Source organism: Drosophila persimilis, unplaced genomic scaffold (assembly GCF_003286085.1).
Source record: "Drosophila persimilis strain 14011-0111.01,24,50 unplaced genomic scaffold, DperRS2 tig00000002-arrow-pilon, whole genome shotgun sequence".
NCBI classification, from domain to species: domain Eukaryota; kingdom Metazoa; phylum Arthropoda; class Insecta; order Diptera; family Drosophilidae; genus Drosophila; species Drosophila persimilis.
In genome coordinates, this window is record NW_020825289.1 from 18,362,285 (window position 1) to 18,378,906 (window position 16,622).

The window sequence follows — 16,622 nt, forward strand, 5'->3', positions numbered from 1 at the left end:
TTTATTTGTGAATCCCCTGTTTTTGGGGGCTACAGCGCCTTGGCATGTGCCACGAAAAGAATGAATTTAATGCACTTAGTGGTAGAAAAACGACAGCGACATAGGAAGGTGCACCGCCTTCCCTACGGATGTACATATGTCTGCTCTCTCTCTTAACGCTGAGGGTCCCTGGGGTTCCGGGAATGGGGAGCAACCAGTTAAGCTGACTGAAAATTATATTAATATTGGGGCTCTTCATATCATATATTTTTTTCGGTTTCCTTCCATTTTTTTCTGCCATTCCGTTTGCATGCAAACTTTGTATAAGTTTACCCCAAAAATGTTGCTTCTTTTTCGTTTGGAGTATATTAAAAATACTTTTTTCTATATATGCATACCCCTCGCCGTATCGGAGGGGGTTTTTGCATAGAGCTGGAGGCCAGGAGCTGTAATTTATTTTAATGCTGGGTATTTATCATGATACACATACGTTTCCCTCCAGGTTGGACACACCAACAAAAAGCAGCAAAAAAAAAGCGCTGCTTTCTATGTGGATTATTTTATACGTATTTTGTTTTTACATAAATTGTAAATTAAACATTTAAAGTGCCATGAAATTGGCAATGCCGGGCACCCCAAAAACACATGGATACCCCCAGGCAATGTCCGGGGTAATGGTTCATTAAAAATACATAAAATGGGCACACGGTCGGGCCACTGCCTCTGCCACTGCCCCTGCCCCGCCGCCTTGATCGAACTGGAAAACTAATATTTATCTAACAAAATTAATATGGTTTGTAAGCCAAATAGAGACACCGAGTGGGAGACGCGGGTGTCGCAAAAACTGTTTGTCTAACCAAAAACAAACGACCAAATGTAGCACAATTTTCGGCAATGCATTCTCCTGTGGCCCCCTCATGATACCCAACCCCAGGACCAATTCAGGGCTTGGAACCTTTGGAGCGATAAGCCAAATAAATAACGCAGCAGGCAGCAGGCAGCAGGCAGCCGGCAGCATGCAACGTAGGGCCAGCCACATCATGCCACAACGTTGGATGCATTGTTCAATAAATCTATTTGGCCTCTAATCGAAACGCACACACAAACACAGAGGGGGGAAGGGGAAGGGGCAGGGGCAGGGGCAGGGAATAGTAGTACCTGGCAGAGGCAACAAATTGCCAGGGATAGGATACGCACAAGACCGGCATCAGGCAGGCAGGCAGGCAGGATGGCAGGCAGGATGGCAGGCAACAACAACATATTAATCCAAATTAGCATCAAAGTGATTTAATTGCTTGGAATTTCAGCGTTGGCAAACACTTTTCCACTTTTCCGGCCATGAGGAGGCCATTGCTGTTGCTGCTTGTAAACCGGCCCCAAAAAGTCTGCTGCCGCAGGTGGGGCTCTGCCGGGCTGCATTTTGTCAACGTTTGGCCATCGATCAGGCTAAAACAAGGCTCACACTCCACTTGCTGCAGTTTAAAGTCCCTTCGAGAAGGCGTCTTCCCCTTCAAGAGTGTGTCCCGTATCTATAAATGCTTGTACAAAGCCCTTGGCACGATTTATGTGGCTTTTAGTAATATGAGCAAATATATTACGTGACGGATCAGGACCAGGACGGATCTGCCGGGGGATAGAACTAATTGAATTGCTGCCGCTGAAAACGAAACAAACTCGAAATTAATAGGCGCACATCAAAAGCGACCCAGCCGCAAAAAAGAAAGGGGGAAAATAGTAAAAAGAACGCCCACCAGCTGACATCGAAATTAAAGGCAGAAACCTATAAGGGCCAGGACATTAGGCCAGGCCAAAGGACAAAGTGTAGCCAACTGTGCATGGGGAGGGGGCGCATTTGGGGGAAGCTTGAGCAATATTTATTGAGTACGTGATCTCCTGACCAAATCCGAATGTAAGCGGAGAGTTTTGAATTTTTTATTGCGCCCCGGGATGCCGGACGCACGGACACACCATCGAAATGTCCTCCGCTCCATGAACATACATATGCATGTGTCTGTGTGTGTGTGTGTGTGTGTGCGAGTCCTGACAGCTGCCAACTTCTGGCTTCCTTTTGGCATGCAAAAGGCGGACAGGCGAAGTGGCTTATTAAAAATTTTGTCAACTTGCAACTCCTTTTCTCAGCCTTCCCCCTGGAGCAGGAGCCGGAGCCGGAGCCGGAGCACGAGGCAGGAGCACTTTTTTATGACTTTTTCACACTCAACTTGGCCTATGCATATATATTACCCAAAGATGCCAGAGGTTTCGTCCACCCCAGGCATCATTAAAGTCCAGCTGGAATTATTTCCAATGCAATTTTCAACGACTTAAAGGATTTCTTTAAATAAAATAAGTTAAGCCAATACAGAATATATTTCCCTACCATCTCTCCCAAAAATCAATCTATTATTATTACTAGTCCCACCAGAAACCATTCATTATAATCGTTGCTCAGTTCGACCATTGATAAGGCTTCTTTTCGATTTCAGTGAATTTTAATGCAATTCTTTAAGGCATTTTCCAGTTAAACTCCCTGAGAAGACAACGAACCGACCACTTTGGGGCTCTACAGCAACAAAAACACTCTGCCACAGGCACACAATACCAGCACCCGCACACACACTTGTTGGGTTTTTCATTGAGTTGTTTCTGCAACACCCGCAAGACCCCAAAAAAGTATGCTACGAAAAAAAGAATGGAATCCAGCGCATAATGAAGCTACTCATAAACGAGGCAGAATGAAAGCTCCTGATTTCCAGGATGTGTGTGTGTGTGTGTCTCGGAGTGTGTGAAATGTTTACTTGCGACGGCACACACCTCCCCACCCACGCCCACGCCCAAGCACACGCCCCTCTTCTGCCCAGAGGAGCCATTGTTCTCGCATGGGGCATAAAAAACACTTAAAATGCCGTTAAGTTAAAATAATAAAGTTAAGCGGCCGCCGGGCAGCAACAAAATCTAATGTGACAAAGGCCTGCCACAACAGCAACAGCAACAACAGCAAACGTTGCAACAATTGCTGACATATTTCACAATGTGCAACAAAAGACAAGGAAGAAACAGGGCAACAAACAGAGAGAAAGGGAGAGAGAGAGAGAGAGAGAGAGAGAGAGAGAGAGAGAGAAGGTGACAAAAAACTAAGCCAACACAAAAGCAGAATTCCAAATGGAAATGGTTAAAAGAAAACGCCAAATGTTGGGCATATTTTGCATTGTTGTTGCCCACACACACACACACACGCACTCAAGATAGGGCTCTCCCCCGCTCCCCCTTGTCCCCCTCTTGGTGGGCTCTTCAGCGGCGGCCTTTTGTTTCAATTGTCTGTAGTTTTGGTTTTAGGCGTGTGCGAGCCTCGTTATAGGTAACTGTAACTGTAACTGTATATCCCCATGTGTATGTGTGTGTGTGTGTGTGTGTGTAAAGGACAATAAACGACTGTCAACATATGCGCGACGCTCCTCGACTCCACTCCTGTGCAACGTGCACGCGTCTCTGGAATGGCGTGCGAATTATTGCCCACGGAAGATATGAAATAAAATTTAATGAAATGCTTAGAAAATGCAAAAACCCCATTCACGGCTCGGTTCGGTTCCCGGTTGTCCCCTTTCGTTGGATATGTTTCGAAATAGGGGTTTCACTTGAGCGTAAATCGAATACTTTAGTGGGCTACTCTCCCAGAAATCCTTTAAAAGGCATTTTAAAGCTACAACTTCATGATATACTGCGAAACACACAAGGTTCTGTTGAGTGGATAGTCAGGGAAATAAATATGATACCATACGATATTATAGAGCCTGAAAAAGCAGGTTGAAATGATCAAAACGAGTGTGTGATTTAATCAACTAATCCTTTGCTAAAATACAGGAAATACAACATCGATAAAAGCTATAGAAACGATTATGGATAGTACATGCGACACCAAGAACAGAAAAGATCAGAGACACATCAAGGATTCTTGGGCTAGTAGGATATTTGTAGTTTATAATCCCCAAGTTTCCCTTCTTCGTTACTCAACAACAACACCAATGGTTATCCTATAGATACACATATATAGTTATAGATATTCGTATAAATCACAACATCCAGAGTAACAAATGAGACTTGATTATAGACAGAACATGCGACACCAAAAACACAACAAATCAGTGGCTATTTAAATGGGAAAAGAATACTCTTTTTCGTATTCAATCAGAGATTGAGCTTCCAATTTGAATAGCCACCAACCAAGGGCATAATTTTCGGTACAAACTTGTTTCCGGGGCTCCCTTTTTTCAGCTTTTCAATGGCCACCACCACGCCCACATAGGTCTTGGCATACTTACTGACACTGAGCGGCATTAGGGCGCTCTGCAGGTGGCTGAAGATCTGTCGATGGTGGTGATGGTGCCCCAGACTCCCACCGCTGAAGTACAAGTGGTTCTGGTGCAGCGACAGCTGCTGGTGGTGGTGATGATGGTGGTGGTGCACGGCAGAGAGATGCTGCTGCTGCTGTTGCTGTTGCTGCTGATGGAGCTGTTGCTGTTGCTGATGGGATTGCTGTAGATGGTGATGTTGTTGCTGCTGCTGCTGCAACGCGGAATGCTGCTGATGGGACATCAGTTGTTGCTGATGCTGTTGCTGCTGCTGCTGATGGGATTGCTGGGGAAGATGCTGCTGTTGTTGCTGCTGCTGTTGTGGGTGGTGTGGCTGCTGCTGATGTCCATAGGTTCCGTGTTGCTGTGCTGCTGCTGCTGCTGTTGCTGTCGCCGGCAGGGACACCATTGCTGCGGCGGCTGTGGCTGCCGCTGCTGCTGCTGCGGCCGTTGCTGTGGCGGTGGCCGTGGCTAGAATGTGATGATGCGTGGTGGATGAGCGATGCTGGCTCGGGAGGCTGTGTATGGAGGCGTGCACCGCCGACTGATAGATAATACCGTTATTCGATGACATGGCCGTCATCGACTGGTGGTGGGCATAGGCCATCGTGGGTCCGGCATGACCCACATTTTGGGCCGGAACGGCGGCCGCCGCCGCTGCCATACTGCCGGCCGAAACGGGGGCCAGCGGCAACGAGCGATAACCGGCCATAGATCTATCCTCAAACTCTCTCTAATTTATTGTTCACTGTTCGCACTGATTCACACTGTTCTCACACGCAGATATGATCCGATCCGATCCGATCTCTTTCATTTATCTCTTGCTGTTGTTTTTTTTTTTCCCTGCCGCGTTGAGCGTCTTTTCGCTTGCGAATCCGAGGGTCGACTAAGTGTCCGAACCCTCCACGAGAATATTTCCTACAATTTTTCGTACGATTAATTTGTAAGTTGAATAAATTTTCCTGGCGGGAGAGTAGATTTTAGGCTTAGTTCGGGGTTGATAATGTCACTCCGTGACGATGATAAGGTCCGCCCCGCTTATTATCTTGACATCTCAATATACCTTCTACCTTCCACCCATCCCGAATCTCGAATCTCAAGTCTCTCCCGTGTCGAGTCGTGTGTCAACATCAAATTTAGACACACTGAAAAATTTCACAAAATTTCCTGGACAGCAGCATCTAATGTTTAAATATTTATTGTTTTCGAGTTGAAATTTGTAGCTATTTTTCTTTGGTTTTCGTATTACATTTGTTTACATTCGTTGTGGGGGGGAACCTTGAACTAAAGTTCGACTTTAAGCAAGTTGCCCAAGAAGGTGGTTCTGTGGCGTGGCCTAGGCACGGTATTCGTCCGGGCCATCAACTGACAGACTGTCAGAGGGCCGAAACTAGACCGAGATAAGCCCCGGCTGGTCTCGTGTCCATAAACAAAGTATGTACAAGAATTTTATGAGTCACAAATAATGGGGAAATACAAGAATCTCTTAAATCTTAATCGCAAAATTCCTAAAATTTCCACAAGAAGAATCAATAGGATTATTTAGCTAAAACACCAATTGACAACATCAATAAAAAACTACATAAAACACACACATAGTACATATATATAATGGATATGGGATATGGGATATTGATATAGTTGCTATAGAGTCCAGACAGAGATCTTAAGTACACCAATTAAATTAAATCACATTAACATGGACACAACATCGAAAACGACAACGACAACGACAAATAAACCAACAAACAAACAGAGGCGAAGTGTAAGCAAATTACATAAACAAATTGGGGGAAATTGGAAGATTGAAACATGTCTTTCCCCCGCTCAGAAAACCATCATCGTGTGGCTGTGGATGTGAATGTGGATGTGGTGGGGACAGAAGAGGAACCTTGTTGCTCCTGCCCGAGCGAGAGATCAGGCCGGAGAAGGAAGTGCGTTAATGCTGATGGCCAAATATTGGCTTATCGCTGACATCCTCGACGCGCTGCCCGTCGTCCTCCACGTAGTGGAAGCACGCGAAATACACGTAATACGTAACGTAACGGAGAGCGAGACAAGAGAGAGAGCGAGCGAGCGCGACCCACGTGCGACGTGCTTGGCCAAGGTCTGAGAACTGAAAGCTGAAACGGAAATAACGGAGTCCAGCGCCACAGACAAGGCCACTCGGCTCGCGAGCTGGCTGCCGTCGGCTAACGGGACAATCCGAGCGCCAGGATTCGTCGGTTGGCTGTGCCCGGGCGCCTCCACGAGAGCAACAGAGATGGAGCATGGCTTCTGTGTTGCGAGATGATGGATACGAGAAAGGGGGTGTGGGTGTATGTGGGGGTGGGGGTGGGGGTGTTGTTTTGGCAGTGGCTCAGTCGGAGAACTGGAGAGGCGGCATAGGGGGGATAGTGTAGGAGGCTTCAATAGTTGTGTGGGTGTGTTTCTCTCCAATTGGTTTGATGTGGAACGTACATCAAGTGCGTCTTATGTACAGCCATGGTCAAGACAGTAGCATCATGCATCGGAAAAGTGATTCAAGGGAACTCCCGTCAATTCCAGAACTCTGGATTGTCCTCCGAATAACAAGAAATAATCATAATTATGATGGATGCACTGAACGCAATTATGGCTTAAATATTCCTTAGACAAACACACATTTGGGCCATCAACAATCGGTATTAGCCTAATTTCCTTTTCCCTGCGTTTGTTGGGATGATCAAGGTACTTTGTGTGGGTTGGTCGACAACAGCACCTACAAAGCACACACACACACACACACACACACACAGAGGCATTTCTATTGCACAACATATTTTAGGGGTTGGTGCCCCGACTGTTAGAGACCTGCGCAATAGATTTGTATCCCCCCAACCGCCATTTCCTCCGACGAGAGCCTAAAACTTTCGAGGCTCGTCGGCTCCATTTGGTCCTACCCCAAAAAAAAGAACAAAAACAAAAACCCCCGAAGCAAGAACAATAACAAAGAGCAGAAAGACAGGAAGAGAGGGCAAAAACAAAAATTGCACGTGCCTGGCAAGCCTTTTGGACACCTTTTCAAGCCCCCCAACCAGAAGAAGACACGAGGTGGAGGAGCATACCGGAGCAGCGCTGGAATTTTTAATCAAAACTGAAGCGTAACGCCAACGTGCAACTATGCACTTGCAACATGTGGCGGACACACGAGATTCGCTAAATAAATAATTAAATATATTTTATATAGCAAATAATAATATATTTCATTAGTTGGAAATTAATATCAGGCAAATATTTGGGTTATTGATGAACAAATTCTTTTTGGGATTTAAGGGGGCCATTTGAAATTTAAGCATTATATTATTTTGAAACTCGATCCGCTAATAGGTTTTAAAGACCCTAGGAGCCCAAATAATTACACGGCTAGTTGGGCGGAGTGATGACAGTGTCGATTCAAGCTATTGAAACAATCTATTGGGCAGATAAAAACGTTGAATATGGAACATAATCCGCATATTCCACCAGCTGCTAGAATAAATTAATAAATACTGTTACGGTTTAGTAGTCCCTTTAATTATCCATATTGTTAGAGAAAATAGATATGGCATGAAATCATCGATTATCGTTGATCGTTTATCGTACCTTGAACCCCGAAGGAATACAAATTTGAGCCCTTCAAAGAACTGCTTTACAGTCCCTTTGGGTCGGAGAAGGTTTTTAATTTTTTAGTGATAGGAATAACCATCAATCGGTACAGGAACTCGATCAGATCAGTAGGGCCTCATCCTGGACTCCTTACAGCTCCTCCCTCAGCTTCGATTGGAGTTCTGTCCTGTGTAATACCACTTAAACTTATCTATTGCCTGGCACGTTCTAAACGTTTTTCCACAAAATTTGGTCGCGTTTCTCGTCATCGAACCATCATTACGAGCATTATACGATGTGGTCAGATGTATAATATATTGCACACAGATGTATAGCATAGTGGTTTGAAACACGATTAAAAAGCCCACTGGAGACAGTATATTTTTAGTTCTCAATCGGCTGGCCAGCAAACATGTTTTTCGTATGGTTCCTTGGATCATTGCTGTTGGGCTCTTGGCAGGTGGAGGCCAGTTCAAGTCGCTCAACTGTCTTTACATGTGCAAAATAAAGGCCATCAATCAATACAAGAACTCGATCAGTATTAGATATCGAAATAAGCTATTCATCAGAAATAATCTAATAGTGAGAACACTGACGAATGACGGCAACGAAACGCTCCTTGTGCTCTTCCGGGTCAATGGCTGGCGTTCCTTTCTTTATAATATCACTCTGAATCTGTGCGAATTCTTGGGCAGTGTTAAGAAAAAGAACACCCCCAACGGCATTCTTTTTAGCCACGCCTTCTCCTATATTAATCCGTATCGAAACAGGGCCTGGGCGTGTCCCTTCCCTGTGAGTAGCCTGGACATATATATCCATGATTTTTGATCTAGTTTCATTCCATTCTGTAGGTCAATTAAACTGTGGAGATCGTGAACCTAGACAGCGATATCACTAAGTTGCGCGAACATTTCCCTATTAAGACGGGCGATTATGCTGCCCAATTCAGTTTGTATTACAAAAAGATCCTAAGGTTCACAATCAATGGCTCCATGGTGTACTCCAACTACAAAAAGCGCTAAATAAAAGAGTTAACAAGTTCAGGAGCTTTACGAAATTCTATTCTCAATTCAATCTTATCTCAGATTCCAAATTGTTGGTGTTGCAAAATCGCATGTACATATCTCACAAATGTGGAAATTATAAAAAATTTAAACGTTTTATAAGTACTGATTTATTTTTACACTTAATCTTGCAGTCCCATCTGTTCCGAAATTCCCAATTATAGTGCCAGATGCAAAACGCCAAAAAATATCACTAAACGTATGGGCCACAATTAAGCCAATTCAGTGAGATGATAGAATCGGAATCGGATAAAATCTAAATGCATATAACGAATAGATATAATTACTCGCATGAAATCTCTTTTGAAAGTAAAGTAAACTAAAGTAAATAATTCAACGGCTAAAAACTAGCAAAGCAATAGTATATAATAAAAATTAATAACGCATGTAATTACGAGTAGCATGCAAATAACAAAGAGCTCGCGTTGGTATCTACCACACCATCGATACCCTCTGTGGGAGATACCAATAGATATATCGGTAAATATCGATAAGGCAAGAGAGAGGGCGATTTGTAAATGGCGATCAGAAAGAGAGGCTGGGCAAAAGCTTTTCTATCACACTATTTTGATGGCCCACACAACATAACTGATTGGCAAATGGTAGTTGATCTCTTAATTGCAAAGCAAATCTGTTGATTGAAAGCTCATTTATGTATATGCACAAGCACATAATTATGTGTGCTCGATGAAACTAATGTTGAACAATTATGCACACAATTTAGACATTTTAATGTGTGATTAGAGTGATAAAACCAGTGAAAAACTATCTTTGTGCGGCACAAATGGTCAAAGCAAATCAGGGCATGGCAAATACGGCCTAAAACCGGACGGGGAAACAAAACAAAAAACACAGAACTTTGACACAATAATCAAACGAAAAGAGTACTGTGGAAGGAAGTGTGGGATGGGCGGGATGGGCGGTATGGGCGGTATGGGCGTGTTCTGGCAAAGTTAAAAACAAGGGAAAAGAAAGGCAGTATGCAGTAGGAGTGGCAGCGTCAAATTAGGCACAGTGTTATCTAATTAGCCACCTACAGGACCAAGGACCCAGCACCCCCCGCCCCTCTATGACGGCTGTGTGCGTGTGTGTGAAGTGGTGCCAGGCGCCGGCCATCATATTTTGCAATTTAACTCACACGAAAAGAAGGTTTTTTGCCCCGTTTTTCTTCACTTTTTTGAACACTCTTTTTTTTGGGTCTTCTCTTTGTATTCTTTTTGGACGCGCTCAAGTTTCATAACAACGGAAATGCAAAAGTTTTGTGCAAAACAAAGCGTCAAACTTTTTTATTTCTCTTGGCAATTATGTGCTCAAGGAAGGAGATAGACGCAAGAGAGGGAGACAGACAGTACAGGAGCAAGAGGAGGGAGACCCAGAGAGAGAGTGAGAGATAGGAGCGGAGCAGTGGCACAGCCAAATAATGATAATGAAGCACACAAGGCACACACGGCCCGGCCCGGCCCGGCCAGAAAGGATTTTCGAAGAAAAGCGCCAAAAAAGAAGTGAACAAATTGTAACGGGGTTTTTTTTTCGTTGTACCCAGGAAAACGTGGAGTGCCAGGATATATAGGGGCTAAGCCGATCTAGACATTGTATCGACACGAATAAAAAATCCCATGGAAAGCCATTCACTGTTTTTGGATGTCGGCCCTGCAAATGCCGTGTAAAAATTACAAAATTGCGCAGTCACCAAATAATACAAAAATAAATCCATCTCGCCCTAAATACATTTACAAGCTATCTACCGATCTGGCAAATTGTACAATTATGTCCATTAAAAAAATGTAGAATATTTTTCACGCCATATGCCAATTGGAATCTGTATCAGTCGGTATATTTTGGTCGAGCTGTTGTGCCCTGAAGCGATTGGGATTCAACACATGACGGGACTTGCATGCAAAAGTATCTCACAGATCCCCCATCCATGTGTGTGTGGGGGGTAATTTGTTTAATTTTCTTTCCTTTCAAAGAAAACAACAAAACATAGGCATCAAAACAACATTATACTGATAGAGATAGAGAATAACTCAACCAAAGGCAAATTTCGTGGCTTTTTCATGTTATTTTTTGTATTTTTTGCATTTTTGTTGAAGGTTGGCCGCCTTTTAGCTAATGGCCGTGATATAGCGAAAAACTAAAGCCAAACTAAATTAAAATATTTTAAATTCAGAGCTGGCAAAAGTTTTATCAATAAAATGCCCTGTCTCTGTCTCTCCCTCTTTATTTTTTGTGTGCTTTGCTTTTGGATTTGTTTAACGGGCAAATCAGATAAGGATCTTTCAAATGTCTGCATTCAACACATACCACACGTATGGGTGGGTCGGTGAGAGAGGAAGCTAGAGAGAGAGAGAGGAGGGGGGAGCGACTGCTCTGGGGTCTCTCCCGAGCAATTGAAACATCAGCAATACTTGAGCTTTGCAATATGCCGACACCCCCACACCGAGGACCGAGGACCGAGGACCGAGGACAAGCGACTCTGACGCCTTGAAAATCTGGTTGAAAAATCACTTACGCCTTGGCCACTTCTTCTTGGCTGCTGCCGCTGCTGCTGCTTCTGTGTCTCCCGACATTCCGACCCCGTCAGCACAAATGGCGGACACTCATGTATCGAGTGCAATAATCAACATCTCCTACTCCTCCTCGAGTCGGGCGAACTACCGGATTTCTGTGGACATCAGCACATTTGCTCGATGGCCCCCAGGCAATGGCTGGCTTGGCTTGGCCCGGCCGTCGTTGTCAAGTTGTCACTTGGCTAATCGGCACAGGGGATCTCAGAAGAAGAATCGTTCTAAGACGCTGCCAAAATGCGTGGACAGGGCTCAGCTAGCTAGGATGTGTCGCAGGGATGCAATTACAGATCGATATACATATCGTTGGGCGATGGTCACGCAGACACTACAAAAAGCTTCCCAATCGATAGACGGCAATCGATAGACAACAAAGGCGCCATCTCTTGCAAGGAAGATCAGAATTAGGTAAACAAAAGAGAAAACAGAATTTGTACAAATAACAATTTCTTAATTTCCCCTCAAGTTAAGTTAAAACTTTCAATTGCTTCCAATTCGAAGTCGTTGAGAGTCTTAAGCACTTTACGCTCAAGCGAATTGATTTGTTCCCTCTTGGATATACTTATTTTGCCAACGCAAAGGAAATCAGTGGGCCCCCTACCACCACCACTGGCCAGGATACTCGTGAAACTTGCTACGATAACTTGTAACTTGTTACTCAGCGCACACATCGCTAATGAACACTGGACCCTGGAGTCTCTGGGGCGGGGCGGCGGCAGGGAGAATATGTTGTTCGGTGTTTGTTTGTCCTGCCCGGCCAGAAACGAAACAAACAGAGCGGTGGTCCAGGGCTCGGAGACCCCTAAAAATCATTCAGTCTATTGGGGCCAGAGCTAGAGCTGATGACGGGTGTGAAAATCAATGGGCAATGAGCATCGCCCATTCACAGCTGAGTGCAGTCCGGCCCTTAGGGCCGCCTAAGACGTTTCACGATTTAATTGAATAATTGTTAGGCATGCCACGTACAACCGAGAGCGCGGAGCAGAGAGAGACCTCCCCCTCAGAGAGACCTTAGCGAAAATTTCGCCTGACCCTTTAAAGCAATGGCTGCTGGTGGAATTTTGTCCAAACAAAAGCGTGGATATCTTCCCAAAAGAGACTGCGTCAGGATCTCGTTTTGGCCTGGATGCAAATGCCCACCTGCATCTGCGCCTGCCCCAGCACCTGCTGGACATCCTCCCTAACAATTTATGCACCGCATTTGAAATTCATTGAGGAAACGCTCTCCAGCTGGCAAATCCCAGAGACTTACCGTTCCCAAGTGGCACATTCGTTTGCGTTGTTGTCGATTGTTGCTGCTGCTGCTGCTCCGATGTCACCGTGTTGGACAATTTATTTGCTGTTGACGTTGTGGTTGCTGTTGCGGCGGCGGCGGCGGCGGCGGCCTCCATTTTGCTGCTGCCCCCAGCTCCGTTAATGGCCAATGTGGTGGCGCTTTTGCCTAGCCTCAGTATGGTTGTGCCTGTCGATGATGCGGATGGTGCTGCCCCTGCTCCTGCTCCCGCTGCGGCTGCTGCCGTTGCGGCCGCCTTGAGCTTGTGCAGCGCACCTGCCATGCCCTTGGCAGCCTTTGAAGTGCGTGTCACGCTTAAAACATTCGATGATACGGAGGCCGAAACATTCACAGGCGGAGAAACGGCCATTGAGGAAGTGCTGCCTGATGTGGAGTTGCGTATGACCAGAATGGATTGCGATTTCTCCAGTCGCTTGAGTGTCTGCAGCACGAACGGCGATTTGCTGTCACAATTGCTCTCCGAGCTGAGGCTCCGCGTGGCCTACGGAGTGGGTAAAAGTGTGAAAGATCTTCATTTCGTAGGAGAGTGATCTCTACTTACGTGCTTTAGCAGGAAGGGCCTCTCTATGAGCTTGGTCTGTGCCGAGCCGTTCGCCTGTTTCGTTCGCTCCTGGGCCTTCAGCACGCTCTCCAGCTGGCTGGCATTGATGGGCGTCTGCAGGAGGATCGTGTTACTAGCGGCATCCTTGGCACCAACACCGCTACTGCTGCTGCTGCTGCTGCTGGCCACGATGGATATGGTGGAGCTGGTGCTGGTGGTGCTGCTCCCCGAGCTCTGGACAATCGTCTTGCGAGCCACTGTGGTGGTCGTTGGCAGTTGATTGAGTGTGATGGCTGTGGACGCCTGGGCCGCCTGGGCTGCCTTCTCCTGGTGCTGCTGCTGCTCGTTGAGCAGGGTGAGGATGTCCTGCTTGTTCTGGATAATGATCTGGCCGTTCTCGTTGCGTGTGCCCCGCAGCAGGATGATGTTGCTAGCGTTGACTCCATTTGGTGGCTGTAGCTGCTTCTGTTGCATGGCCCCGATCTTGAGAGTCCTCGTTGTGGCTTTTGTGGTTTTCGCTGTTGCTGTTGTTGTTGCTGTTGTTGTGGATTCAGCCTCATTTCTGCTAAGCTTGCCGCTGCTCTGGGATCTGATTAGGACATTTTTGGCTTTGATTTGAGCTGAAAACAGAAGAAACAAAAGATTAAAATGCGATTTGGGATGTCATTTTCCGCTGTCCAGTGTACTGGCTGACCCCAAAAGCTGCCAAACCCCCCGGAAATGGCAAACAAGCATCTATTGTATGCAGATTCAATGGAAACTGAGAACTTCATAACCGCAAACAAGATTTATGACTCGCATCTCGATGGCCAGTCAAAGGGATCGGTTTCGGGGATCGAAAGCTGGAGAAATATGGCATTAGAAATCGACACAAGCACACACACACACACGGAGGGTGGGGACGGGCGACAAATATGACGGACGACGGACGACAGACGGCGTCGTGGCCAAGAGTTGGGCCATTGTTGCACTTTCCCAGGGCCGCCAGTAGAGGAGTCCAGCAAATGTTGAGCGGTCAGTGGCTTAGACACGACACACACACACACACACACCATTTTGTTTGGCCAACAATGAGTGGTGGGATGGCTAGAGGGGTGGGGCTACTGGCGCTAAATCAAGCGAAAGACGACATGTTTATGGCTGGTACGAAGGACTTGCCGACTACGTAAGAGGACTACTTAGCACAGGCCCCAGCCAAAACGCAATAAAAGTGCAACAAACAAACAAACAAAACAGAGCACACAGGGGGAGAAAGTAATGGCGGGGCTGACGCTGAGTAGGGAGGGGGGCAAGGGCCGGCAGAGGCTTACATGCGTTGCCAAATATAGACTCCGCTCAAGGCTGAAAGGCGACAACAGACACGAAACGTAAAGTGCGCGCCGGAAACATTTGAAAATGTAGCCTAAACACTTGTCCGGCCTTTATGCCCGTGTCCGGCACACCACCCCCCACCCCCTAACCCACTGTGTGACTGTTTGTTTTCGAAAAAACGTGCGGGTCATAATTAGCCGCCTTCAGCTGCTGTTCCTGCTGCTGCCCTACGACCTCCTCCTCCCTCCTGCCACACACACACACACACGGACACATGCGACCCAAGTGGACGAGTGTCTGTCTCCAGCCATCCCCCGTCTCTGCGTCTGTGTGGAAAGGTCGCCAGAGTCAGTGGCAGTGGCAGTGCCAGACCCAGACCCGGACTCCGACCCGGACCCGGACACCGGAGTAGTGGCCCATTCATCCAGGCGCACATACTTCATTGTAATGTATGGCAGGCACCCATAGACCAGCCAAATGCGAACCACACCAACAACCAGAGCAGCAGAGAGCATAGGATAGGCCCAGAGAGTCCGCGTAACACATAAAACACTTTTCCGTTGTGCTGAAGTTTCGCATATTTTTGCGTTCGTCGCGGCTTTTGATGGGCACTGGCGCACAGTGGTGCACGGTGGCCCCGAAATGTGGGGTGGTCTAACTTTTGTTTAGAATCGCCGACAAATCTGCGGTCTGTTCCAATGTGCCTTGAGTGGTGGCTGTGCAACACGACAAATTGCAAGTCTATTGAATTTTTATTAGAAGCATAAATCAAAAGAGCGTTAGATCTGCCGGACAACGTTTTGGGCAGGGGTTCGATAAATATGTCAATAGATGTTTGTCCAGAGATTGCCAGCAGCAAAGTGAGGGCTAAGAAAAAGAAAACGACACTGTGTCGTCTGGCGATAGGCGGGCGTTGATGAGGAGGTGCCTAGCAGTGAATGGAAGCCAAAAATACTATTATATTTTAAATTATCAATGGTTTGATCTAGATTTCAGCACTCTCAGTGATTCAGTGTCTGGTTATTTTCCCAATCTATCCACTTAAGCACCAAACTCTGTATTTAGTTCTTCTTTCGATGAGTATTATCATCTTAATTGATCGCCGGCCATAAATTTAACGGGCGAATGTCGTGGCGCAATTTTCACATGCCAAAAGGTTGCCAGATCCTGCAACATCAAACAGCTGATTGGAACTAAAGGAATTTTTCAATAAAGTACAAACTTTTAATCTAAATTATGAGAGAGAGGGAATCATAAATAAACACTGGCTAGTAATGACACACATTCTGTCCGAATGAAAACAAAAGCGAAATTCTGACCGTCCCACCAGCCATCAGTGGGTTAAGGCACGCCAACCTCCCCTCCGCTGAGCCTACAAAGCAAAGCAAAGTAAAACAAAACTAATTGGAAAACCAATACGTTAACAGCGTAATCGAAGCACTAAACGGTTATCAGGTCGGCAAAAAAAAACGCAGATTGTGGCACACACTGGGGCAGGGGAAGGGGGTCTGTAGGAGGTGAGGGGCTAGGGCTATTGACACTTACTTTGCTGCCGTTGGAGTTTCAGGGAAGAAGCGCTGCAGCTGGCATCGGACACATTTTCCATGTGCCTGGCTTTTTCACAATTTTAGAACGAACAATAACCTCGCTGCGGGACATCTACTAGATTTTCGGATGCATTTTTGCACACACAACACCTTACACACACACACACTCGCACGCGTGCACACCAACACAGGTGTAGGAGCAGAACTCTGGGGATAGATATCGAAAAAAGGTAAACAAAACTTTTCCACGACTTTTTGTCTTGCTACGGGGGGCGTGCACGTTTTATGGGGGTTGTGATGTGTCCTTGTCTGCAGATGCATTTAATGCAATAAAAAATCAATAATATTCCTTTTTCACACACGAAAT

General features: G+C 46.1%; 1 protein-coding gene across 6 annotated transcripts in view; it reads right to left on the bottom strand.

Moving 5' to 3' along the window:
* The window catches only part of LOC6592208 (calmodulin-binding transcription activator 1), a 34,116-nt gene extending 17,525 nt beyond the window's left edge, over positions 1-16,591 (bottom strand). For all 6 annotated transcript variants that reach the window (XM_026987100.1, XM_026987097.1, XM_026987096.1 and 3 more), the window contains exons 1-3: positions 16,254-16,591; positions 13,398-14,017; positions 12,815-13,337 (exon numbers count right to left, since the gene is read on the bottom strand). In XM_026987100.1, coding sequence (XP_026842901.1) covers positions 12,815-13,337; positions 13,398-14,017; positions 16,254-16,314 — 1,204 coding nt within the window. In that variant the 5' untranslated portion in view covers positions 16,315-16,591. The remainder of the gene's footprint in view (positions 1-12,814; positions 13,338-13,397; positions 14,018-16,253) is intronic.
* Positions 16,592-16,622: the final 31 nt, after the last annotated feature.